Raw genomic sequence first — 26,888 nt, 5'->3', positions numbered from 1 at the left:
AAAGCATTCCCCAGTTCCGCCAGGCAGAGCTCTGTGTTCCCTCTTCTTACTCATGGGTAGAGAGCTTTACATGCCTGTATCAATGCACTTACAGCATCTGATGAATATTGGAGGCATCCGTCTACACTACTGGCCTGGGAATGAACTGCCCAAGGTGTGGCCAGTGTTCTCTTTATCTTTGTATCCTCAGAGCCCAGCACAGTGATTGGCAAATAGTAGGAACTTAAGCAGGTGAATGAATACAGACCCATTTCCATGTACTTTGTGTTATTTTTCCAAGAAAAGCGGTTACTAGGATGGATTCTGGAGTCTACCAGCCCTGAATTCAAATCTCGGTTCTGTCATTTGTGAATGAATTTAGCCAGGTTACTTAATGTCTCAGTTGCTTCAGCTCATAAATGGGAGTAATAGTAACCTCATAGGGATGTTGGGAAAATTAAGTATGAAAGTAAGCTACTTAGCAGTGCCAGGCACAAATAATCATCCAATGAACGATAACTATAATTATTGGACCAAAGTGTCTATGTTCTCATGACAGACCCCTTTATGTGTAGCAGCACATGGCTATGAGACAAACACCTTGGAACAGAGATGCTTTTGGTACAGAATCAATCCATTTGAGAGTCAGACCATTAACCTTGATCCTGTTGGCACTGTGCCCAGCCTAATTGTATTTGAAGGTCAGAGGGAAGACTCAAGTGGCTCAAATGTCTAGAGAAGCAAGAAAAACCATTTAAACCAGGTAGCAGATCAGGGAATTTTACCTCTCGTTACGTTTCATATAGGCAAGTCAGTTGTTTCCTTGCCACTGGCCTTGGTGACTGTCCTTGGTGATTATTAATAAATGTAACTGTTTGCATTTTCCAAATATGTTCAAATTTCACAAGTCATTTATTTACAGGACAAACACCAAAGCAAATCAACCCAGTCTTTGGAAAAGCAGCTGATGTAGGTGTAATCCACATCTTCAATTAACATGGAGGATTTGAAATTGAGCACACAGAAGGAAAATGAATGAATTTCTTACTTTGGTCTTTCTTGTACTTTAACCATTTGCTCTTTACCCAGAACATACATATCCCTGCGTGATACATATTCTTTTAAATGTTTTATTACGAATGCATAGTTTTTCATCAACTGCGGATTTCATCTGTGCTCGGAAAGCATTCAGTGACTACCCTCAAGGAAAATTAAGAGGCAGCCCAGATACTCACTAAACCAGCATTCAGGGTGATCTAGTCAAGCGTCTTGAGGCTGCTGCCCTTAACTTAAACAGTTTGCCCTGGCCGCATGGCTCAAGCTGCCAAGGAAATAAACCAGGACCCTTGAGGGTGTTTCGTGCTGGAGTGGCATTTGCAAATCTGGTTTGGGAGGGGCTCTTGACAAAGGTGGTTCCTCCCTGTGCTCCTGCTGTGCTGGCTCGGTTCAGTGCAAGAGGGCCACCAGCAGTTTCTGGAAGTCCCCAGAGGTGTCTGAGCGAACCATGTCAGAGAGAGACTTCTGATACTTCTCTTGGAACTTGGCTTTTATTCCCTGAAGGTTCACCTGTAGGAAAAATGACAACAGCAACTGGGACATTTATAGCGTTTTCACCATAAACAAAGGCAGCCACTGTTCCGAGCACATCATTCTCACTTGCTCATTAATGCCTCAAAGCAACCCTTAGAGTTGGAGTTATTATTCTTCCTATTTCGTGGCTGAGAATAGGAAAGCTGAGTTCAGTGTCTGTGTGTCTGTTCCAGTAAAACCTTGTTTATGGACACTGAAACTTGAATTTCATATGACTTTATGTGTTACAAAAATATTATTTTTCCTTTGAGTTTTTTACAGTTACTCTAAAATAATCATTTTCAGGTAACAGGACTGTACAAAAACAGGTGGTGGGCCTGATTTGGCTTGCAGGCCACAGTTTGCTGACTCTTAGTATAAGGTTAAGAAAATTGTGAACACAGTTTGTAATGATACCTTTTTTTTTTTCTCTTGTACCCTGATCAGCAAGGATATTAGTGCCAAACAACAAGATTCAATTCATTATCAATTTTTAGGACTTATTTTGAATCTACGGTTGACCCTTGAGCAATAAAGGAATTAGGAACGCAGACCCCCCCGTGCAGTCTAGAATCTGTGTATTGCTATCTCTGCCTCAAAAACAAAGGAATTTGATCAATGACTCACCCAAGGGCAGGAAGCTGAAACAGTTTGGATAGAATCAGGCCTCAAACCCTAGTTCTTTTGATTCTACATATTGTGATCTCTAATGGAGCACAAACTTTTCCCCACACTTAGTTAATTTAAAGATCCATAAAATGAAAATACAGGTACTGTTATTTACTGAAAAAATCTGCATATGGGTGCACCCACACCATTCAAATCTGTGTTGTTCAGGGATCAACTGTAATTCATTGAAAAGCTTGAAAGACCTAGGTGCTGGAGGTGGGGAAAGGACTCAGAAGAAACAAATGAAAAGATTGTTCTGCTCTGAAGATTCTGACTGCCTAGTAAAGGAGGTAACACTTGCACCATGGAAGATATAATTCCAGAAAGAACACAGTAAGTCTCATAAAAGAAGCACAGAGCTCTCTTTAACCAGGAGTTTTTTGTTTGTTTTTTGTTTTTAGCTTTGTTGTTATCGTTGTTTTTAATTTAGACTCTATCTTGCTTTCTTGAGAGACTCACAAACCATTGCTCAAGCTTCTGGTTCTTCTCTTCTCCTGCCCCAATTAGAGGGCCCAACAGGAGAGAGAAAGATGAGAGCAGGAGAGGGTAGGAGAGGGAGGGATTGTTGGAAGTGGATGCTGTACAAGAGAGAGACTGCATCAGGCAGGTGGGCTATGATCCCTGCTCTCCTGGCTGGTAGGCTGCTCAGCTGGGGGAGGGGCAGGAAGTGGGGGGGGTGGGTCAGTGCAGGGATGGGGTGGGGCTCACGGGGCTCTGTTCTAGTACCAGGTGGCTTTGGGGGATTAGGGGATCTGGCCAATATATCTGGCTGGGCCGGAAGCATTCCGAGGGAATGGTCCCCATGTGGAGATGACCCAGGACAGTACTGAGACCCAGTACTGATGACCCAGGACAGTACTGGTCAGTACTGAGATAGGACAGAGCATCTTGGAATAAACACGCTACAGCTCATGCATGCTGGAGTGAATATGGCACCCTGAGGAGCCCTCGGAGTGGTCCAGCCCCCTGGGGTCTTTAGAATCCTTGCTGGGCTTTGTCACCAACCTGCTCCTTGGAGTGTCTTAGGATCTCCAGAGACTCTGGCTGGGGGCGGGGTGAGTTACTAAGAGACAGAGAGACAGAGAAGGCTGAGACCTGGAGAGATAAGGGAAAGAGAGAATCAGAGCAACCAAAATAAAACAAAGAGAGTGGCAGAGAGACTGGGGGAGGGAGAGGGGAGGAGAAAAAAGAAAGGGGCTTTAAGAGAGAGAGGAAAATATGAATTGTGGAGGAGGAGGAGGAGGAGAAAGAGGGGGAGGAGAAATTCCAGGAATAGAAAGAAAAACGAAAGAATGGTTGTGTTGCTAAGTTATATTTCAAAACAGTGTCAGATGTTAAGTATTATTTGTCAAAAAGCTGGGGGCCAGAATTTGGGTTGGTATCTTTTCCCCCTCATTTAACAGGTTTTTGAGGGAAGATGTCTGTGGTTTTCAAGTGCCCAGTTCCACTTCACTCTCCAAGGCCTCTCTGCTGTGGATGAAATGCCATTTCCCATTTATTCTGTAATTCCTCCTCTCTGTGGCCCTGTATTCTGAATATGAGTCTTGACAGCTGCTCCCAAGCTTCTGGCCACTCCTCTCCCTGTGCCTTTGTTATACTCATGCATTCTCAAAGGGGGGCGATATTGCTCCCAACGGGGGCAAAAACTGGTTCTTAGAGGGTGAAAAAAAATCTTAATCTTTTTGTGTAAAATTAACTACGTATGTACATAGGGAACATAAACAGATATACAGTGTATGCCGTCTTAACATTTCTTGGAAGGGAGTGACAGGAAAAAACTGAGTCTAAGAAGGCTCCCTGGAGGTGAGGGTAGGCGATCGCTAATTTAAAAAAGGTTGAGAAACATTGTCTTGTACTGATGTGTTTTTTTGTGCAAAATTGTGCTTCTGGGGTGTGTTTAAGGAAATAAAGGCTTAGCTCAGGAGTCGGGAAATTACTTGCTCGGGTGATCTAGTCCATTGTTCACCTTTCAGAGTGTCTGTTTTACCGTCCTTAAAATGGAGCTGCCCTATCCGGAACGGCCCCTCCAGGTTCCCTCCACACACTACCCCAAGCTCTCCAGAGCCACAGATGACAGTAATAGAAGCCGCTATCGTTACTGTATTTTTATAAAAAGAAACAGACTGAAGCACAGCACACTGTCCTCTGCAAAGTCTGGGAAGGCAAGGGCTCTCTCTGTTTTACTCTTTCTGTAAATAGGCTCTTACTAGAAACGACCTGTAGATGACATCAGTGGTGGCAAAACAAGAAGGTGGAGCCCAAGGAGTGCGTCTTACCTCCGCCTGGGTCACGATGATGTCAATGAGGGTCTCCTCGTCGGTCCCTGCACCCTTCATGGCCTTGTACAGACAGTCAGCAAAGTAGCCGTGGAGGTCCCGGGTACTCCTCACTGGGCAGGACAAAGGGAGAGAGAACGTGAGGTGTTCACATTTTGTGGAATGACCCAGAGACCCTCGGAAGGAACAGAGCTGGCTCAGAGTGTCAGCTGGCTGCCCTTGGAGCTGGTGGAATTGTGAGGCGGGTGTTTGAAAGGAGCAGACTTCACACTGTTGCTAATGGGATCTGGAAGATTCCCCTGGGGTCAGGGCATCTGGACTTTTCAACCAAAACCCCTTCAGACACATAAGAACCTCTCCTGTTCCCTGAAGACCCTTGGGAGGAAGAGGAGCGCTGTGACCATCCTCAGGCCCTCCCTGTAAAGTACATGATTCCCACCAGCAGAAATGCCTTCTCATCTCTAAGAGGAATCTCATGTCGGAGTTGGGTTTGGAGGGGAAACACGCACTGGCTGGCAACCTTGCCATGATAAAGCTTTGTAATCTTGAAGATACGCTCAGTTGGACCGTGGCCCTCCTGCCCATGCTAAACAACCTTCCTTTCTTTTGTTTTTCCTCACTAGGTTTTATTTTTTATTTAAAAAAAATATTTATTTATTTATTTTGGCTGCCCCGGGTCTTAGTTGTGGCACATGGGATCTTAGTTGAGGCATGCATGCGGGATCTAGTTCCCCGAGCGGGGATGGAACCCAGGCCCCCTGCATTGGGAACACATAGTCTTACCCACTGGACCACCAGGGAAGTTCCTCACTGGGTTTTGTTTGTGAGCCTCATCTCTGAATCTTTTCCAAGGTCCCCACAATCATCTTAGTTTTCCATCTGGGATGTGGGCTTGATGCAATGTTTGATCCTGTCTACAGAGCACCTTCCTGCGATGCTGCTAGTTGCTCTTTTCTGGCCCTGCCCCAGCCAGAAATGAATAAAGTATGATCTAATCCACAGATTAACAAAGTATGGTTTCTATTCACCAATCAGGGGATGGGGTGCATCTCTGCTCCTGGGGATAGATCATGATTGCTCTCCCCTCCTCCAAGGCTCATATGGGTCCATCAGGACTAACACTTTGGGGGAATGAACCCTTTACTGTTTATGTTGCTGACATTTACCTAGAACACTTAACATTTTTGATGTTAGTGATAAATAATAAGTAATACATTCAGCATAAGTGTGGAATGCACATCCTTAGTATGTCCTGCAGCGAGAACTCTTGTCTTCTAGATAATTGCCGATAGAATGCTGACAAGGAAGGGGGAGGAACAGAATTAGGAAAGCAGAGTCTAGGTTGGGGGAGGGTCTGTCTCCTTATTTTATAGGACATGTGGCAGCCACCAGAGTGTCAGCGGAGAAGCCCAGACCCAGGAGTCTGAATCCACAAGCTGCTGGATTGGTGGTGGTAGTGATGGGGGGGGGGGGTGAACCTGGCAATTTGGGGAGCAGCATGTTTGAGACTCACTGTGACGCACACCCCCAGACGTTCTGAGCTAGTGGCCTCACAAGGTTTTGCCGGGGACCCCGTCCTGTGCACTCGTACTAACTGGCGCTGCAGTGATCGTCTGCCTAACTTCAGTGCGTTCCGTCCCTACACCAGTGACTTCCCCCCGACATTCCTTCTTCCTGATATTTTGGGGAGAAAAATCTCAACTTTTCTACCATATACAGTCTATGCCTGGTGAACAACCTTTGTTGTTCGCAGCGGCAGGAATACCCCGAAAGTTTGGATGGGGCCAGCTTGGGAGGATGTGGGAGTAAAGATCTTCGTGCGTGTGAGAGGAAGGGCAGCCAGCAGTGTCTCTTGCTCCTCCCTGGCCTGCAGAACCGGGGTTCGCAAACTCCAGGGAGCATAAGGTGATCACGGGAGGAACTTGTCAATGTGTGGCTTTGGGCTGCATTCCAGGAAGTTCTAAGTGGGTAACCTGGCGTGGGCCTCCAGAAACCACACTTTCACATGCCTCCCCACGTGAGTCTGATGCAGGGGGTCCACGGACCCCACTTTGAGAAGTGCTGCTCCAGAGGCTGCAAGCGGTGGGAACCGTTTGGTCTCATAACACCTCCTCCTCAATTTTAGTGGCAAACTGGCATCTTTGTGAGTTAGGTGGGAGTAGGGTAGGGAGTGTGTAGAGAATTTAGTCATGAAGTCATGTCCCACTCTTTGTGTGGTTCCTTTTCAAGGTCTTTTCTAATCTGTTTTATATTTGCTACCAGTGGAGTCCACCCAACTCCTGCATTTCATGGTCCCCCAACTGCAAGGATGGGTCCTTTCCTTCCTCTGTACCTGCCTTGCTCTGATTGTTTTTGGTTTTATCTTTACTGTAGCTCAGTCTGTTGATCTGTGTGTATCTGCCATGAGTTTGAAGCTTCTTAAGAACAGGAACTGGACCTATTTACCTCTGATCCCCACGCCTGGCACAACTGCTGGCCCAGGCAGGTGCTAAGTAAATGTTAAAGTGTTGAATCGTTTTATTACCATTAATACTTAATACTAATAAGAATTAGTATTAATCTTCTGACTGAACTCTGGCGTTGTCCTGCTTCTTTACACTGCAGGTACAGAAAGGGTTTGGAGCCTTGTAGCTGGGCCATGAGTAGATCTCTCCGTTTACTTAAGACACTCATCCTTAAAGCCCTAAGGACAGTCATCTGTGTGTATCCATCGTGGGACAGGAGTGACATTAAGGATGTTCAGGCCTCTATAACAATAGCAGACCTGCTAATCTGAATGCAAAATGAGGGTGGAAAAAAAAAAATCAATTGCTGACATTGCCCCCAAAATCCCATCAAAAAAAACAAAACAAAAGAGTTTGGCAGCGTGAGCACATTTTTTAGCTTCCAGGGGCTGCTTTTTTGGTTCTTCCTCTTCTTCTGGGGATATTCTCTCCATTTCTCGTGCCATTTGGGTTGCTGCCCTGGCCTCCTCGCCACCGGCGTGTGGACAATGGACAATGCCTTCATTCCGGGGCTTGCAAAAATGAGAAAGGAGCCTGCCAGCCACAGCCCGGTACCCATCTCTCTGCTATTTCCTGTCTACGGGCAACACCTGGAGAGAAATGCCTAGCGTTTGCTTGGCACGGCCTTGATCTAGTCTCCCCCGCCTTGCTTTCTACACAGACCTCATTCATTCCAATGTTGAAGGGAACCAAATGGAAAAGGTCACCCTTGGGCCATCAGGCACCCGCAGAAACTTGTTCCTGGATCCGAACCTGGGTGCTTTTGAGTGTGTGTCACATGAACCGCATGCTGCCCCACGAGACTAGACAGTGGTCCCAGGCTGTTGATGGATGCTCTCGGGGCCCCATGATCTTAGTGGGACTGTTGTGGATGCTGTGGTAGGTCCCCCAGCTGCTGTCTTCAGGACAGCAGGCAGTCATGCCAAGTGTTACCTGCTGGCTGCTCAGGGCTGAGTCCCTTCTCAGGAGGGAGGGACTGACTGGGGTCATATCCATTAGGAGTCAAAAGAGGGAGCTATCTTCCCCAAGGTTGCAAATGCTCCCTGGGTGCAGCCAGATGGCTGCTTGATGTGGGGTGTGAAGGGCTGCTCCCCTTGCCTCCACTTTGGACATCCTGACTTCAGGCCTCCTTGGGGGACCAGCACAGCTCCTGTTGCAGCTGCATCACATTCATTCTCTCCCATCCCAATGCTGCTTAGATGTGTGGTTCCCAAGCTATTCCCTGAAAGCTTCCTGCACACAAACCTCTGTCTCCAAGTCTGGTTCCAGGGAGCCCAACCTAAGTCAGGGGCTTTCCTAGCTTTACTTTACCGAGAGTTAAGTAGGCCTTCTGCAGATCTCCTGACGTTTCTGCTTCGATGGCCTCTTCGATGTCTTTGCCAATGAGCTGGAGAAAGAAAGTGCAGCTGTTAGTCCAGGTTTTGCTTTTGGCCTTGGTGCACTTGAGGCTTGTTCTTCTACAAAAAGCAATAGAAAAAAAAAAAAATTTGGTCACGCAAGGACCAGATTTGGTCACGCAAGGACCAGAGGAACTCTGGGATTCCTCTCTGGCCTCAGCCCTTGCAGGGCTGGGGATGGCTGCCCGCCATTCGAGTGCGGACTCTCATGGCCTAGGAGTTAGTCCCGATTTGACCCCTAATGGATGTGACCCCCATCAGGACCACTCCCTCAGCCTCAGTTTCCTCCTCTGTGAAATCAGGGAGTGGAAAAACAATGAATAAGTACTGCAACAATATTCTTTACGTTTCTATCGTACTTGAGTTTCCTATGTGTTTATAAAAATTCTTTCCGTTTCCAGTTTTCCAGGAGGCTGTGGTTATAATCATCTCCCACACCTTCCTCCGTTGTGGACCGAGACTGGGAGCTCGGGCACCTACACTTTGGGCGACATGAAGAGAGGTGGTGAAGTTCACGGTAAGGACTTGGTCTAATGTGTCTGATACTGTGGGGCTACTTGGGCTGGGAGCCAGGGGCTGACCACGTCAAATGCTGCTTTCTTTCCCTCTGGGGAGACTCCAGATGATCTTATATTCACCGCCAGCTCGTTCTGCACAGCATTACACATTAGGTTTCCTTCCAAATATTTATAGAAGCTGAAGTTCAGAGTAAATTGTGGCCACGCTTAACACAAGTACCGCGTGGGCCAAGCTCAGGGCAGGCATATAAAGAGAAAGGAGAACTTTTGGTTGGGGTTGGGAAATGCAATTAAGCATTAGAAATACTGAAACTTCTTTCTTAGAAATTATCTCTTGAGGATATGACACAATTGTGAGTCTATAAATAATTGGGGCCTTTGAGGACATGCCAGTGGAGTTTATGTAGTTTATTCTGAAAACACTGGTAAACAACATATTCTTTGTGATACGAGCACAATAGATGTGGGGGGAAGGAGGGTCCAGATTTAATGAAACCCGTCGCTTGATCTCCTCATCGTAGTTGGCCCATCTAGAGGTCTGGTGTGGAATCGACCTAGATAAGCAGGGGATTGGACTGGGGGGGCTTTCAGTCCCTTTCTTAGCTGTTCTCAGGTGTTGGGGGCTGGATGTGAGAGCTGGTGTTTCAGAAGAAACTGCTCTCACTTTTCCCGTGAACAGGGTTCTTGCTGTGTAGACTGAGATTGTGTTTCAAGAGGACATTTTCCCCACACAGGTCTGTGTTTAGTAAAAAAAAAAAAAATCCTCACATTAAACCACTTTCCATTTTTATTGTTAGTACTGGGCTGGAACAGTGGTTTTAAATTTTCTGTAGCATCTCAGCCTACACAACAGATAAAAGCAGGAAAGCAGAGCTGTTCTGGGGAGGCGGGAGATGGGCTCCTTAGCGCAGCCCCAGACGGTAATGCCAGGTTCCCGCCCTCTCAGAGTCTCTTCGCTGCCCAACTCTGGGGGGCACTATTCATGAGATACAGTGAGACGGCATTGCCCTTTCTTCTCCACCTACCTCATCCCCCCATTCCCTCCTGGTAGCTACCAAGGCACCTCCAGGGACTCCATTGAACACAAACGGAAAACAATCCACTGGCCCAAGCTGCTGAGATGCTCCTTTGCAAATGGAAAGCTTCTCACTTATCGGAACACTTAATTCCTAGGGGGGCTCTTTGGACAAAACCAGGTTTTCTGATCTCGGTACAAAAACCAATTGCCAGGGTGGATTCCAGACAAGCCTCAAAGGCTTCTAGTTTACCAGGTAACATTGCCTGTGGGGAGATTATTAGAAGAATAGGAGACACATTTCTTTCTTTTAAAACCAATGCCCCAAACTGACAGCGTGCCCACGGCAGAACCCTGTGCACTCTGACTTTGGTTATAGCAGTTAAAGGGAAAGGGCTAAAGGTTCTGGAATGGGCTTAGGAACTCTTTAAGGGGAGGGGAGAAGTGGTGAGGGGTGTGGTGGTGAGGCAGTGACCTGGGGCTATGGGTATGTGTACCTACAATTTATGCTGAGCTATGTTTGGGGAACTTCATAACTCTACAAGCCTTTCGTATTTGGTAGATTTGGGGACGGTAATAATCTTTCATGATGCTGCAGAGTTGGGGAAGCTTTGTTGCTTGGGCTGGGATCTCTGAGAGTGTCAACAGTTAAGACTCAGGTTTAGAGCGCAGATTAAGAGCAAAAACCTGAGTTTTTGCGCCAAAAATTAAAATTCGACTCTATGCCAGGACAACCTATGCCGTATGATACACGTCACTGATCTGACCCTAGCATCTTAGTGCTTTTAGCCAGAGACCATGAGAAAATTTATAGAGCTAGGTTCCGAAGATCAGGATGAACTCAGAAGATCAATGATAAAGATCAAGATGAACAATGTTCCAACAAGGCTTTTGGAATGATGAATAGGTAGCATTTTAGAGCTGGTTTCATGTAAAGAATTATCAGATCAATTGATTATCTTACTGACCATTTGAGTTTTAGCTCTGTTTTTTGACACTATCGGTTCACATAAGGCGACTCGTAACAACTGCTAATGTTAACTGAGCACCTACTGCATGCCAGGCAATAAATGCTTTAAATCTGTTAATTCATTTAATCCTTACTAACCCTGTGAAGTAGGTACTATTATTATCCCTATTATACGGTTGGGGGGAACTGAGGCACAGAACCCTTAATAACCTGCCCAGGGTCATACAGCTAGTAGCCTAGAGCAGACTTGTTAAACTTTAACATGTATCAGAATCTGGAAGATTTGTTAAAACACAGACTATAGGACCCTAACTCCAAGGAAGCTGATTCAGTAGGTCCAGGGCAGGCACTAAGAATTCTCATTTTAAACATTGTCTCAAGTGATACGGATTCTGCTGTTTTGGGATTAATTTTGAGAACAATCGGCCTAGGGAGTATCCTTAGATAGTCAGTAGTTCATGTACACACACACACACACACACACACCCTCACACATATGTGTGTTTCTATAGTGATCCCAAATGACAGCCACCCCAGAAACTCCATCCATGGCCCCAGTCTTATGGGAAGAGGGTCTAGGTCATGGAGAAGGCTTCCAGCTCAGTCTACATAGCTCCAGGCCCAGGGGCCAGGGGAGTACAGGGTCAGCTGCCTTTGATCACGACTCTGGGCAGGATTTGAAAGCAGAGGGCCCTAAGGGCTTATATACAGTAATGATAAAATTCCAAAGCTTTGTTGTCTTTTCATCTGCTGGCAACACATAGGAAGTGCTATTTTGAGTGAGGAGCAGCCAGCTGTAGCTGAGGTAGGAGCTCAGGCTGGGGAATCTTGGAGTTCTCATCCACTTTCTGCTACTGACTTGCTGTGTGGTCCTGATAAGTTACAGATGGTTCCTTACTTGTAACAAATTTTCCTCCTCCAGCAGTTGTGGGTTACAATGGCTCTTCAGCCTACATTTGAGTTACAGTATTCTTGTGAAATTGAAATGAGACACAGGGCACAGATGTACTTTGAATAGTTAAAAGCATTCCACAAATATAAAATAGGAGACCAAAAAAAAATCTGATATTCCACAAAAGTCTTCTTGCAATTAAAGACTGATTTTCAGGGAAGGACTAACCACTAAGTGCCTTGAAATAGCTAACTCACCTCGTTGACTTAAAATTATCATTAGATTAAAAAAGATAATTGTATAAAAGTAACTGATACACATCTTTCCAAGAGTGTATCTCTGAGGTATTATCGTATCTGTTTTGGGAGCAGTAGATATTGTTAGCCCAACTGTCAATTGGAATAATAGTAACAGCAAACATTTGTAAGCTTACCACATGCCAGATACTGTCCTGAGCCTTTTATATTCATCTTATTTAACACCTAAAATAACCCCGTGAGGGTGGGATGTTGATGTTCAGGGTCTCTGTTTATACAAATGAGGATGGTGATATCAGGATACTTGTTGGTGGTAGAACCAGGATTTGAACCTGGACCCTCTGACTCTAGGGCTTTGCTCCTAAACTTGACACTCCCCTGCTTCCCTAGCCTCTGTTGCAAAGTGGCGTTTCCCAGCCTCAGCGCTGCACGGGGGGCTAAATGACTGTTTGTTGTGGGAGGTGCCCTGTGCACTGTGGGATGTTCAGCAGCGTCCCTGGCCTTGACGCTCTAGATGCCAACTGTGCTGCTCCCCGCAACGCACCTTGTTGTGACAACCCCACGTGTTTCCAGACATTATCAAATATCCCTTGGGGGTGCAAAATCACCCCTGATTGAGAACCACTATTGTAAAAGACACCCCGCCCCCTGCCGCCCAGTTCCATATCCCAGATCTCGGCTTCTTTTGGAAATAACTTGAGACTCAGTTTCCGTGTGAACTCCTTGCCTTAGTACTGGATCACTTACAACTTGGTAGGCTTGAAAGGTGGCTCGTAACTGTTTGTGATTCCTCTTGGCCAGGACTTCATTGAAGGTAGACTCGTCCGTGCCCCAGCGGCCTTCCCCTGCCTAGAGGGCCGAGTGCAAACATTTTGAAAAAGCCTTTTGCAAAAAGACTGAATAAACAGAGCTGTGACCAGGCCTCCCTTACAGGAAACAATAAAATATGCACTGAATCTAAGCCACATTGATCGATCTAGCACTTTAAACTTCTAACCCACAAGTATACCTCACATATTTATATGATTTGTTCCAGAATGGATCTGAGGTGGTTAACCCCAGAATATAAGAATAGAAAAAGCAATTCTTTTTGGTTCATGAAGACTGTATATATGAAAAATATTTTAAAGATCATTCTTATTTCCCAAGTAATTCCAATTCGCGTAAAATAAAGTAACAGTTGTTGAAAATAACGTTAATTAAAAAAAAAAAAGAATTTGCAGAGACTGGCACATCTGCATACTTACGTCATACAGATCTTTGGCATCCTGACCAGCTAGATCTTTGTCTACATTATCTCCTTCATCGCGATTAGCCTAGAAAAATCAACACATTGTTATTAACTTGAGTTCCTGCTTGACCACAGAAAACAAAAAGGGAAAGTCCTAGAAAAGGGGGTGATTTCAGAGGGGTGGGCTGAATCTAGACAAAACCTGGCCAAGTGGCAATGCTGCTCTTTGCTGCCATCTCTTGGGCACAACTGATAAACAGAGTAGCTTCTGTGACAACACAGTTTTCCTTTTTTTTTGGTAGAAACCAGGGTCACTCACAAACCCCACTGACCTCTAAGAAACCTCATGATGTCCCCTAGAATGAGTCTGTTGGGAAACTATTAGTCTTCCTTCCAAAATATCAAATTTCACTTCTCAGGGTCCCAGTCCTGAAGAGCCCTGAATGTTGGTCATGGAAAGTTTTGGAGGTCTTAACCTAAGCCCTTAGTGGCAGGTGGAATTCTAAGATGACCTAAGTGGACCACAGTCTTGTATAATCCCCTTCTTTTGAGTGTGGGTAAGACCTGTGAATATGGTGAGATACCACTCCTGTGATCATATTATGTTTATATGGCAAAGGGGATGTTTGTAGATGTAATTAAAATCCCTAATCAGCTATCCTGGGTAGGTCTGACCCAATCAGGTGAGCTCTTTAAGGTCAGAGATGGAAGAAGTCAGAGACATGAACTCCTGCTGGCCTGGAAGAAACCAAATAGCCATGCTCTGAACTGTCTATGGGGCCACAACAGGGAACTGCAGATGGCCTCTAGGAGCTGAGTGGTCTCTGGTTGGCAGCTACCAGGAAAACAGGGACATCAGTCGTACAACCACAGGGAACCAAAATCTACCAACAGCCAGTGAGCTTGGAAGAGGACCCCAGGCCTCAGATGAGATGGCAGCCCTGGCCGACACCTTGATTTCAGCCTGGCGAGACCCTGGCTAACCCGTAACAGGACCCCTGCCCCATGGAAACCGCTAGATCATGGGTCTGCATAGTTTAGGTTGCTGAGTTTGCGGCAATTTGTTATACAGCAGGAGAACACTCATATACTCTTCGTGCTACAGGTGAAGCCTACTCTGTGTATTCTCTGCTATCAGTCTCTCCACATCGAGAGTAATGAAGCAGAGGAAACACACAAAGCTCACAAAGATGGGTGTGTCAATGAGAGTGCAGATGCCATCTGGCTGGGGGCCGCGGGGGCTGTGTCCTAGCAGGGCCAATTCTTAAAGCCCTGCTTTCCAGGCCAAGCTCCCTGCAGCAGTTCTTACAGGCCTAGACTTGGGGTGAATCCTGGAAGTAAGTTGTGTCATGAAAAGGGCCCTACTTGGGGTCAGATGGGCTGGTTCTTGCTCCTAAGCTGTGTCTTACTGTGTGTACACCTAGAGGTTCCTCACTGGCAAAGTGAGGTGGTGATGCTTAATGAGATAACTCACGAACAAAAAGGGATTGTAAACTGCAAATGACTAGGCGGATTGTTATGATGGGAAAAATCCCCACTGAATGATTTCACAAGAGCTGGGCTGACAGAACACAGGTTGATGATCCCTCAGTAACATTTTTAATAAAAGAAGGAAATGTTTATCATCTAAATTGCCTTTTTCATCATGGTCCCATGCTACCAAGGGCTGTTTCCCAAGATCATAAAGCAGGTTAGACCTTTTTACTTTTACCTGTAGCAGGGAGACCAGAATTTTTTTTAGGCTTCCACTTGTATCACCTTTGACATCTGATTCAAGGCTCCTGTCAAATACTTTTGGGGAAGAAGAAAGGAGGAGAGAAAGCAGATTTAGTCTCCCAGAGGTATTTTGGAAGGAACATTCTTTAAAGTCAGAACAAACGGTCACTTACACCTTTGGTAGGCCTCTTTAATGGCGATGATTTCCTAGGAGAGGTAATAAAAAAAAATCAATACTCCAAGGTGGGGTTAATCAATAATATAGGCAGAGACAAGCAAAGGGAAGAGGCAGGAGCTTGTCTCTGGATACAGGATGCCTTTATGACTTCCTACAAAGGGGGTTGTCCCTACAAGTCAAGGTCTAGGCCTAGAGCAAGTCCCTAGCTGTGTGGAATCCTTTAGCATATGCATGTCATCCTTAGTTAAAAGTGAAAACATTACAGCTAAGCTAACATCTTCTTTCACTACCGCCTCACCCCATCTCACTCCCCCTTCCCCACCCAGGTAGCCAGTGTTAGAAGTTCAGTGCATATTTTCCCTTTACATTCGTATACATATGTTTGTGCTAGTGCAAATATATAGAACTGTTTTGTGTATGTGTTTAAAAAGTGGAATACTGTTCATATTGTTTGTTTTTTGCCTTATTTTTTCACTCAGTAATAGGTTTTGGAGGTCCAGCTATGCTTGTACATTAGTTAGTCACCTAGTGTTTTTTTTTAAATGGATACAAAATATTCCATCTTACAGTAAGCCCCTGTTTATTTAGCCAGCCTCTGATTGATGGACATTTAGGCTGTTTTCAATTTTTCTCTACTTCAGACAAGACTGCACTCGGTAAACAATTTGCTGTGTACAGGAGTGCAAGTCTCTCTCTAGGGTGTGTGCCAGGAAGAACTGCTTTACAGGCACACCTTGGAGATATTGTGGGTTTGGTTCCAGACCACCCCTATAAAATGAGTATCATAATAAAGTGAGTCACATGAATCTTTTGGTTTCCCAGTACATACAAAAGTTATGATTATACTCTACTGTGGTCTGTTAAGTGTGCAATAGCATTATATCTAAAAAAACAATGCACATACCTTAATTTAAAAATACTTTATTGCTAAAAAATTCTGACCATCACCTGAGCCTTCAACAAGTCGTCATCTTTCTGCCAGTGTAGGGTCTGAAATATTGTGAGAATTACCAAAATATGACACAGAGACAGGAAGTGAGCAAATGCTTTTGGAAAAATGGTGCTGAGAGGCTTGCTCGATGAAGGGTTGCCACAAACATGCTATTTGTAAAATCGCGATAAAGCGAAGCGCAATAAAACAAGGTATGGCTGTATATTGCAATGGCTTGACCCACTTGGGAGCTGCCTCAGTTTACACTTGAACCAGCAGCGTATAAGAGCAGGCATTTCCCTACAGCATCTCTCATAAACTGCTTAAAATGAGAGTCATCGGGCAGTGATGGGGAGAAGGGAGTGGGAGTGATAGAAGATGAGGACCAGGCCGATGTTGCTTTGGTGGGTGGGAGAGAGGAGGAAGCAGGTGGGGGCCGAACACCTGTGACTCTGCAGCCCCCTCCCCTTTCTCCTCCCTCCAGCCCACTCTCAGGATCTGCCTGAACGCAGGGCCTGCTCTCTCCCTGCTTTTCTTCTTTTTACTGTCAGATCTATTTGATTGAAAAAAAAAAAAAGATCTTGCTCATTGTTTGAGACCAGGACCTGAAAGAAATTAGGTTGAGGGTGAACCTCGTGTAGGCAAGTGTGATTAGAAATGTAACAACCGAATTAACCTTCTTGCCAAGGCAGGCTGCCCAGATATTGGCTTCCTGGTCGCTAGGACTTTGGTGCTTCTGGAAAGGATAGGAATATTGAGTAAGGAGAGTTATGTGGTTATTGGACTGAATTGATGCCGCCCTCCTGTGCTAACCCTCCCTTAAGGCACAATCCTAACCGGAAACTCCCCAAATGGAGGGGTTTTATTATCCTTTGGGAAGAAGTCCGGGGATGTTCAGGAAAGGGGTTTGCAGCTGTAGCGTGGAGGCTGCTGGTGCTTCAGGAAACGTGGATGGACGGCACAGGCTGAGCAGGAGGAAGCAGCCCAGGTGGTAGGCACTCGGGGGCTTAAATGGCACTTCAGTGTCCCAGCACTGTGGCGGTTTTCCTCGCCGTCTGCTCCAAGTGCTGTTTCTGTTTCCTACCCGGAGGCCTCAAGAATGTTGGATTTTCCTGGCATTTCCTCGCTGGACCTCCCCATTCTATGTGATGGGTGTTGTGGAAGAGGGAGGGGGTCTCCAAATAATGACCTGTGGGCCCTCTTTTCTCCTGATGAAGTCCTTGGCCCTTATGGGTTCTGGAACCAAAGATGAATGGGATTCTGCGAGGGCCTTAACAAATGTCCTTTTCAGCTCCTGAAATGGTGGCATGTGCCCAAGGGACCAGGGGAGGACAGGATAGAGGACATGGAAACCTCTGGGGAAGTGGTGGCGGCCCCAGGGGTGTTCACTGGGACCCCCCTGACACCACCCACCCCCCTGCCTGTTCTTGTGCTCTCCGCTAGATGCAGCCATGCTTGGACTGTTATTGTATTACTTGTGCCAGGAGACCCACAAAGTCAGGCTGGGAGGGTAAAGTAGAACGTTCCTCCTTCATGTAAAACTGTGCATCTCTTTACAAAAATGAAAGCTGGATTGACACTGTACTTCTGGAAGGATCTATCCTGTCAAGCCAGGAGCAGCAACACCAAGACTGACCATCAGAAGATTGGAAGAGGGATCTCTCCAGTGTGAACCAAGTGGACGCATTTCTGCCCAGACACTTGCTCACCCCGTGGGCGGAATGCAGGGAGGACTTTCCCTTCTGGCTGCTGTAACCATCTCTGATGGGCATATGGACGCTCCCTTGGGAGCTGGTCCTGGGCTCGGCTGGGACTCACCTTATTGGTTCTCGTGCACAGGACCTCGATGAGCACCGCCTCGTTCGTGCCCAGGCCCTTCATGGCCTTCTTCAGCTGCCGGGCGGCATACTCGCTGGGGTGGTCCAGAAGGGCCAAGGCTGTCTTCTCGAAGTTTCCACTCAGCTCACTCTTGAGCACCTCCTCCAGGTCCTGTGGGAAGACAGAGAGAGTCTTGTCTGGGAACGTCCTGAGAGCAGAGGGACAGGTGTCTGCTCTCCCCACCGCAGGACACCGGCTGTGGACACACGGGGCACAATCTAGACTGGAGCTCTGCAGGCATGAGTGATCTGCTCTGGAGGACAGTCGTCACCCAGGTGCCCATCCATCTTCTGCCAAGGCTGGCAGAGAGGCAGAGGGAAGATCCCCTGCTCAGGGCTGGGGACCCCAAAGATGAATCATAATAACAACCAGCATTTGCAGAATATTTTAGGGTTCAGAGAGCTTCCTCACTGATCCCTGCAACAGCCCTGGCAGGAGAGGTATTGCATTATCCCCATGGACTGAACCTCAATAAGATAAAGGACTCATCTCCAAGTACTTGGCTAGAGAAGACTGAAATACAGGTTTGTCATCTCTAGGAGACCAGATCATTCATTGTCCAAGTTGGGATGCTTTTGACAGTGAAAGGGGGGGGGCACTATTAATAATTGCAGGGGGACAACAGGAATAAAGAGGGACTGTCCTGGGCAAACCTGATACACAGTCACTTTGGCATTTTGTTAAATTCTGAAAGGGACACACGTGGGAAAGAACTCAGGTGGGGGAAGGGAAGTACATGAAATTCTCACTGGCATCCTGTTTTGGGCACGCCCCCTCTAATCACAGGTGAACTGCCTACTCCTACCTGTCTCCCTCCGACCTGATGGTTTAATGAGAAAAGCGTCAAGAATGGGCGTTCAGTCCAACTAGAGTCATCAATGTCCCAAGTTAAATGAAGGACCTCAAAGCAGGACCTTCACACAGAGACAGCCCTGTGTGGGTCAGACTGGAAGCCGATAGACCAAATTACAGCATGGGGTGGGCCTGGCTACTCAGCACCATGGCGTGATGTCTAACAACACAGTCATGTAGCTCTGTGACCTAGGAAGTGTGCTTAATTTCACCGGCTGTCAGTTTCCTTCTCTGAAAAATGGGAAGAATAATAAGACTTACTTCTTAAGGTTGTTGGGAGAATTCAATAAGACAATCCTTGTAAACACTGAACACGGTGCCTGGCACATTTTCAATGTTCAATAAGTGATTATTATTATTATTATTATTTCATGTTGAAAGGAACTTTCAGAGAGAAGGCAAATCAACTATTTCTCAAATGAACCTCTGAGCTCCGGGCCTGGGAGGAAAATCCCAGAAGATTTTTGTCCAAGGCCCTGGGATCTGCAGTCTTAATAGCAGGTTGTGATATTACTGGCTCCATCCCATGGCAGTTGCTGCATCTAACCCTGATCTTGTGAAGACAGGCCTTTGGTCAGTCCTCTGGTGTGGATCCACCTGAAGACTGGAAATATTTTTTCAAGTCAGATGGGCATTATATAGAACTGTAGAGAAGAGAAATCCCAGCTGCCTGCTCTCGTACGTCACAAGGATGAAAACAAATCCTTGTGTGTTTACATTCTGTTTGGACCTAGGAGCCAGCTCAGGATTCTTCGGCTCTAATCCTGGTTTCCTGCTAACTAGCTGTGTCAACTTGGGATACTTATTCTCTTTGGAGCTCAGCTGACTTTAGATTTGATTGTCTCTAATGTCTTCTAGCTTTGTGGTATGATTCTCGATCACCTCTTTGGCAGTCTCAGCTGTTTGAAACACAGCTGAGAATTGGAAAGTAAGCAAATGATTGGCAGATGTAGGTATTGCAGAGTTTTGTGCTAGAGCATGCCCACTTTAACAGAGCCCCTGAGTCCTCTCTTTGAACCCATTTACACTTATTTTACACCAAAGCTTAAGATGCCTGTATCTGACTTTCCATATTGGTAGGATATGAGTAGACACAGCACTTGAGAGGATGCTATAGTCAGGCACGCTGACAAGGATGAAAGTTCAATGTCATTCAATTCAATCATATGCAGCTGAATTGAAGCTTCTCTTATTTTCACCAATGTCATCAATGAGTGACATTGACAAGCCTGATTGTGAAGAGGGAAGCAGAAAAACTACAAAAGCACAGCTGTCTGGACTGTTTAATGTATAAATAAATAGCTCCTCTCATGGCAATGGATTCTTCAGGAGTGGAGGCTGGCCCTGGGGATGGAAGACTTAGATTTGAGTGCTGGTTCTTTTTCTTACTAAGTGTGTGGTTTTGCATGAGTCATTTAAACAGGTGAGCTCCACTTTTTCTCTCTGTAAGGTGGAAACAATCATACCTATCACAGCCCCCCTTTACTGGTAGGTGCCAGCATTACCCTGCTTGATTCTCACAGCAACCTGAGAAGGGAGGCAAATTACCATTTTCATTTTATTTGTGAGGAGACCAAGGCCTAGAGAGATTGTTGCTTCCCCAGTGACAAATAAGTAAGAAAATCCACCTCTATCTCTATATCTATTTATACATAGAGTTATTGAAACTGTAAAGGAAGTATAAATTTGGATTAGAATGCAGCATGATAATTCACATTTATTTGGCAAACTGATAATTCTAATGACATTAAGAAAATATTAAATCGTGTTCATGCTATATTAATAAAGAAAACAGAAAGCCTAATGCATTCTTAACGATTTCTAAATGTAACACCATCAACAAGAAGAATGAAAGAAAAGATATGCAGAGAAAGAAAAAGGCGTTGATGCTTAACGAAATAGAGGGTTTTTTGGTTTTGGTTTTTGGTTTTTTAGTTTTTGTAACAATCACTTATGAAGAATATATCATTCTTGAAGACACCTGAATAAATGAAGAATTCTTACATAAAGACCCACCTGTGAAAACTGGTTTTCAAATCCCTGGCCTATCTATAAGTTAATATGTGGAATTAATCCAAATGAGTGGGAAAAAAAGACTGAGGAATCAATTTAAAAAGAAGTCAATTGGAAAAATAATGAGTTAACCAATATTGATTTTACAGGCTGTTAACAAGGCCATTTCAGTTTTTCTGAAGTCAATTAAAGTTTTAAATAGTTGTTTCATTTTGTTTCTCTGGGCTAACTCAATAAAGCTTTAAGGATAGTCCTCACTGTCTTGGGAAGATCAAAGAAGCAGAAGAGACAGTCAAGACCAAGGCCGTGTGCACATGGCCGAGGACCCGCTGCATCACCTTGCCATACGTTATCTTGTACTTTTGTTTTATTTGTTGCCTCTCATTTGATGTCCTGCTTGATAGGATTTCAATGATGGTGGCTTCATCAGTACCTGAAGTGCAGGAGAAAGAGACAAAATCACAATGAGCAAGAAACAAGATGGACGTTTATTTTAGTCAATCTGGGGAAGCCAGGGTGGTGGTCACAGGCTTTGGTGGAACCTAGGTGGACCCTTTGGCTTTAATATCTTATGCTGAGAACTGTATTCTTTTCACTCACTTGACAAATATCCACTGAGGCCTCACACTGCATGAAGCACAATGCTAGGCATTGTAGTGGAAAGAGGAACGAATATGGTCTATTCCTTAATTTCACTCCTTGGCATAAACGCAAGAGAAATGAAAACTTATGTCTACACAAAACTTGTATTCAAATGTTCATAGCAGCATCATTCATAATAGTCAAAATGTGCAAACCACCTGAATGTCCATCAGTGGACAATGGATAATTGAAAGGTGCTATATCCATACAGTGGAATATTACTTGGCCAGAAAAAGGAATGAAGTACTGACGCATTCTACAGTATGAATGGGACGGACCTTAAACACATTATGCTAAGTGAAAGAAGCCAATCACAGAAGACCACATATTATGATTCCATTCATATGGAAGTCCGGAATAGGGAAATCTATAGAGACAGAAAGTAGAATAGTGGCTGGGGAGGGGGTGGGCAGAGGTGTGATAGCTGATGTGTAGGAGGTTTCTTTTTAAAGTGATGAAAATGTTCTAAATTGTGGTGATGCTTTCATATTTCTGTGAATACATTAAAAACAACTGAATTGAACACTTTAAATGGGTGAATTGTATGGTGTGTGACTTATACCTCAAAAAAACTGTAAAAAAAAAAAAATGGTATGTTCCTTGGTCTGCGGGTACTTAAAATGGAGTGGAAGAGATTAAGATATAGACCCAAATTGCTATAGTATCAAGCCCATCCATAAACTTGTTAATCTCAGGAGAAAAGTCCTAATTGGGAGCATAAGGGGCAGTTACCCTTTAAACTCTTTTGAATCACACTCTTTCTAAAACGATTTTTTCCCTGATGCTCATAGTAATACTTGTTCATTGTAGGTATTTGATCAGCACTGAAACGATAATGACTAAGAAAGAAGGGGAGCGTATCATTTTTTGAACCTGGAGACAGGATTGGAAAGATGACCCAGGTGTTGCAGGTGTGAGAGTGAGAAAGACTATTTGATCAGCGAACCCTGAGTTCAGTTTCTTCGGACTGGATTCAAATCCCTTAAACCGTATGACATCAGGCAAATAATTAGCCTCACCAAGCCTCAGTTTTCCCACCTATAAGATGGGGTGATAATAGACAAGGCTACTGTGAGAATGAAATCCAAGTAGGGGTCCATGGTTGCCCTGAGGTCCACATGGGTCCTGGGACACCGGGGAGCATAAATGACCAAGTGCCCCAGGGCTGCCTCAGATCCAGGCAAGGCTTGTGCTGAGGCCACTGTCTCTGGGCTGTCACCCCAGTGACTGAGCTGGAAGGAGCATCAGAAGCCTTCTGGCTCAAACTCGTATTTACAGAGGAGGAAACTGAGGCACAGCTCAGACCCTCTTCTTAGTTCCCGCATGTACCTTGCTGTTCGGCAGTATTGGAAGTTGTTGACTGTTCTCTGCTTGAGGGCTTTAGCTCTGTCCTCCATTCCTCCCTTCAGCCCCTCCACCATCTCCCTCTCAGCATCCTCCATCAGCCCTTCTTCTTCTACCTGCTCTCTACACTCAGCTGCCAGTTCTCCTTGCTAATTGCCATCACTCCCCCCACCCCAACCCGTGACCATTGCCCGTTGGCTGATGAATCCTAAACTAGCACCTCTAGCCCTTACCCTTCCTGAGTTTAGATCTTATTTCCAGCTGCCTGTGGCCAGCTTCCCATGGAGATCCCAAGGCCTTTCAATTCCCCATGTAGCTAAAGCTGAGCTCATCCTGTCTATCCTTGAATCCACTCCCCACCCTGTTAATTTCATCTCAGTGTGTGGCATCACCTGAGTTAGAAAATCCAAAGTCACTTTTGAGGGCCCACCTTACGTTTCTTTTATTTTCCGACACCGCCAAGTCCCATCTGTCTCACCTACGAGATGACTCTTCCCTCTTCATTCCTCCTGCCACTGCCTATCAGGCCCTGCTTGTTTTCAGTCTCCCTGACACCAGGCTCTGGTCTCTGCAGCCTGCCCTCCACACTGTCATCAGAATCATCATTTGGAAGTACGCGTGTGCTCATTTCACTCCCTAATTTTAAAACCTCTAGTGATTCTTCATGATTTCCAGAATTAAATCATTGTTCTTTAATGTGGCATTGAGACTTCCTGCAGTACGGTCTCAAACTGCTCTTCTAGACCCATCTCTGTACACACAAACCCCCAGGCTCACTCACCTTACCTGAACCACGTTTGTCAGTAGGTCAGGCACTTTCCGAAATCCTGAAACATTAAGTTTCTGCTCCCGCTGTTCCTCTAAAGAACATTGCTTATATACCTCTAGAGTCATTGCATGTCATATAAGATTTTATCCAATTATATATATATAATATATACATAAGATTGCATGTATGTGACATTCTAAGCCTGGTACCTAGGCCATAGGGAGTGGTCACTGAAAGGTAGTGTGTACTATTAGGTGCCACTTACTGCCGTCTTCCTTGGGTGAGTGGGGCTGTTGGGTCCGTCTTGCCTGTCAGATCTGCTCTTCTAGGGTGTGGTACTATGCATACCACTGAAGGAATGAAAGATCATTTTAGGACCGTTTAAGGTTTTAATAGTTATGTGTTTTTGTGAAATGCATACTGGATTTCAAAGACTTGGTGTAAGGAAAGAGTGTAGAATATCTCAATTTTTTTTTAATTTTAAAAAAATTTGTTTTATTGATTTATTTTTGGCTGCGTTGGATCTTCGTTGTGGTGCACGGGCTTCTCATTGCGGTGGCTTCTCTTGTAGAGCACGGGCTCTAGGCACGTGGGTTTCAGTAGTTGTGGCTGGCGGGCTCTAGAGTGCAGGCTCAGTAGTTGTGGCGCACGGGCTTAGTGGCTCTGCGGCATGTGGGATCTTCCCGGACCAGGGCTTGAACCCATGTCCCCTGCATTGGCAGGTGGATTCTTAACCACTGTGCCACCAGGGAAGCACTATCTCAATAATTTTTATATTGATTACCTGTTAGAGTGTTAATGTCTTTAGTTAAACAAAATATATTATTAAAATTAATTTCACTTGTTTCTTTTTACTTTTTAAAAAATGTGGCTTCTGGAAATTTGGAAATTCCATGTGTGGCTTGCATTATGTTTCCATTGGGCAGTGCTGCCCCGAGTCTCACTTTTACTCTCTGGGAGAAGGAAGTTATGACAATCTGATCGCATAGGGGCTGTAAGAGGATGAGACAGAGACTCTGAAAATTCGTATCTAGACAATAATAAAGCTCTGTTCGAATATTATCACTTTGTCCATCCTGGCACTGGCAGACCTCCCATCTGACTCCTCTCTTGTAACCTGGCTGTTGCGGGACACCTACTATTATGTGTTAAATTGTGTCTCCCCCAAATACATTGAAGTCCTAACCCCCAGTACCTTAGAATGTGACCTTATTTGGAAATAGGGTCATTACAGAAGTAATCGAGTGAAAATGAAATCATTAGGGTGGGACCTAATCCAATATAACTGGTGTCTTTATAAAAAGTGGAAATTTGGGCACAGAGAGAGACTCACACAGAGGGAAGATGGTGTGAAGGGACACAGGAGAGCTCCTTGTGAGTTCGGAGGATTGGAGTGATGCATCTACAAGCCAAGGAACGCCTGCGGCTACCAGAAGCTAGAAGAGAGGCATAGAACGGTCCTTCCCTAGCACCTTGCGGGAGGATGGCCTGCTGACTTCTTGGTTTCAGACTCCTGGCCTCCAGAATTGAGAGATAATAAATGTCTGTTTAAAGCCACCCAGTGTGTGGTGCTCTGTTATGGCAGCCCTAGGAAGCCAGTCCATCCACTGTCCTCAGCAGTATCTCAAGACTTCAAGAAAGGAATAAAAAAACCCCCCTTCACAGCCCAGAGTCTGGAGATTTCCTGCATTAGCCTGTTCCTAGCCCTCCTCTCAATGTCTGCTGCCTGTAAATAGCATGCTTGGCAATTTTTCAGTGGAACTGAATTAGTTGGACTTGTACGATGGCTCCTGTTCCGCTGAGAGATCAGGATCCTGAAGGAACAAAATACGGGGCAGATGCATTTTGATAGACGGGTTGGGAACAGGAAAAATCTGGGTCAAGGGTGCGGGAAGGGATGAAGGGGGAGCTGGCTGGAGACGGGGAAGGGAAGAAAAAGGGGTGTTGGCAAAGACTTCAAGTGTTTGACTCTGGCCCCGACTCTGGCCCCAGCCCTCAATGCCACGTTTGGAAAGCCAATGCTGGGACTTAGAAAGACTGCTCTGACCCAGGGGTGAGAGAGCTGTGCGCTGCTCCTAGGACAGACACCAGCTCTGTGTCCGTGGACTGTTCACCTGGTCTCAAGGACTAGTTCCACCTTTACGGTTCCGGGAAGATCTAGCTCTCTGATTCCAGTTGGAGAAACAGAAAATTCTAGGATGAGTTCACTTGCAAAAATAGCGTTCGTTGCCTGCCTCATTCCGGCTCACTTCCAGCACTTATTTCTGTCCTTCCTCTTCATTTCCTCCTGTAGCCTCACCTGCGTACTGTGTATCCAGTTACTTCCTCTGTGACATTGTTTCTTTTTAACCATGGAGTGCCAGAAATCTCACCTCAAGAGAGATTTCTTTTTCTCATAAAAAATCTCTGAATCCAGCCCCCCAACTTTTTTTTTTCACATGGGCTGCTCCAGCCCAGGTCTAGGGCCTCCGCATCTCAGACCTTTATCCTTACAGTTATCATCTCTGGAAGGAGCCTTCCTGCCTCCCAGGTGGCCCATTCACTGTATTGTGCCAGCCAGGAGGGGTGTGGGTGCTCACCCCTGGCTCTCTCTTTCCCCTCGCCCCACATCTAACTTGTCACCACGAAGACCTCACCATTCACCTCCTTGGTAGCCCTCAGACCCACCCATCTCTCTCCATCCTCACCTCTGTCGTATCATTCGCCAGCGCTGATCCCCAGATGGCGTTCCTGTCTTACTCTCACCTTTTCCAATCAGCATTCACAGTCTCCAGAGTGACCTTTCTGTGGAGCAGATCAGCCTGCTCACTCTTCTGCTTCAAACCTTTCCATCTAGGCCCCTTCAAATCCAGAATAATAGCCTGGGCTCTTCCCTCTGCCTGCAAGACCTTTAGCTTTGTTCCTCACCGTTATTCCCATTCTTCTTTCAGGACTCAACTCGCTGGGCTTTTCTGGGACACCTGCTGGTGTCCCTCACATTACCTGTCCTCCTCCTCTGTCCTGTCTCTGCCACCCCACACTGCAAGTTCCACGGGAGCAGGGGGCTTTGCTCATTGCAGTATCCACAGAGAAGGCTCTCAGTCTTCATCAGACTTGACTTGCTGAGTGAACGAATGTGTAAATGCATGCATAGAGAGGTTTGCACTGCATTATGATGGAGCTGGTCTCTGCATGCGTGTAAGCTGTGTGTGCTACTCAGGTGGCCTGTGTGTAGCAGGGACCAATAGGAAATCCTCTACTCTGTTGCTATAGTCAACCCATATCTGCATAATTCAGGAAAATTGAGTT

The 26,888-nt window shown here is 45.6% G+C and overlaps 1 protein-coding gene across 2 annotated transcripts in view; it reads right to left on the bottom strand.

Annotated features, from left to right (window-relative positions):
* Positions 1-1,095: 1,095 nt before the first annotated feature.
* The window catches only part of ANXA13 (annexin A13), a 61,557-nt gene continuing 35,764 nt past the window's right edge, over positions 1,096-26,888 (bottom strand). For both annotated transcript variants that reach the window (XM_082363100.1, XM_082363101.1), the window contains 9 exons: positions 21,184-21,278; positions 17,921-18,091; positions 15,167-15,200; positions 14,989-15,068; positions 13,294-13,362; positions 12,794-12,895; positions 8,309-8,384; positions 4,494-4,606; positions 1,096-1,545 (listed from right to left, as the gene is read on the bottom strand). In XM_082363100.1, coding sequence (XP_082219226.1) covers positions 1,426-1,545; positions 4,494-4,606; positions 8,309-8,384; positions 12,794-12,895; positions 13,294-13,362; positions 14,989-15,068; positions 15,167-15,200; positions 17,921-18,091; positions 21,184-21,278 — 860 coding nt within the window. In that variant the 3' untranslated portion in view covers positions 1,096-1,425. The remainder of the gene's footprint in view (positions 1,546-4,493; positions 4,607-8,308; positions 8,385-12,793; positions 12,896-13,293; positions 13,363-14,988; positions 15,069-15,166; positions 15,201-17,920; positions 18,092-21,183; positions 21,279-26,888) is intronic.

Source organism: Balaenoptera borealis (assembly GCF_965194805.1).
Source record: "Balaenoptera borealis genome assembly, chromosome: 17".
Taxonomy (NCBI): Eukaryota; Metazoa; Chordata; class Mammalia; order Artiodactyla; family Balaenopteridae; genus Balaenoptera; species Balaenoptera borealis.
This window is presented reverse-complemented; position numbering and strand designations above follow the sequence as displayed.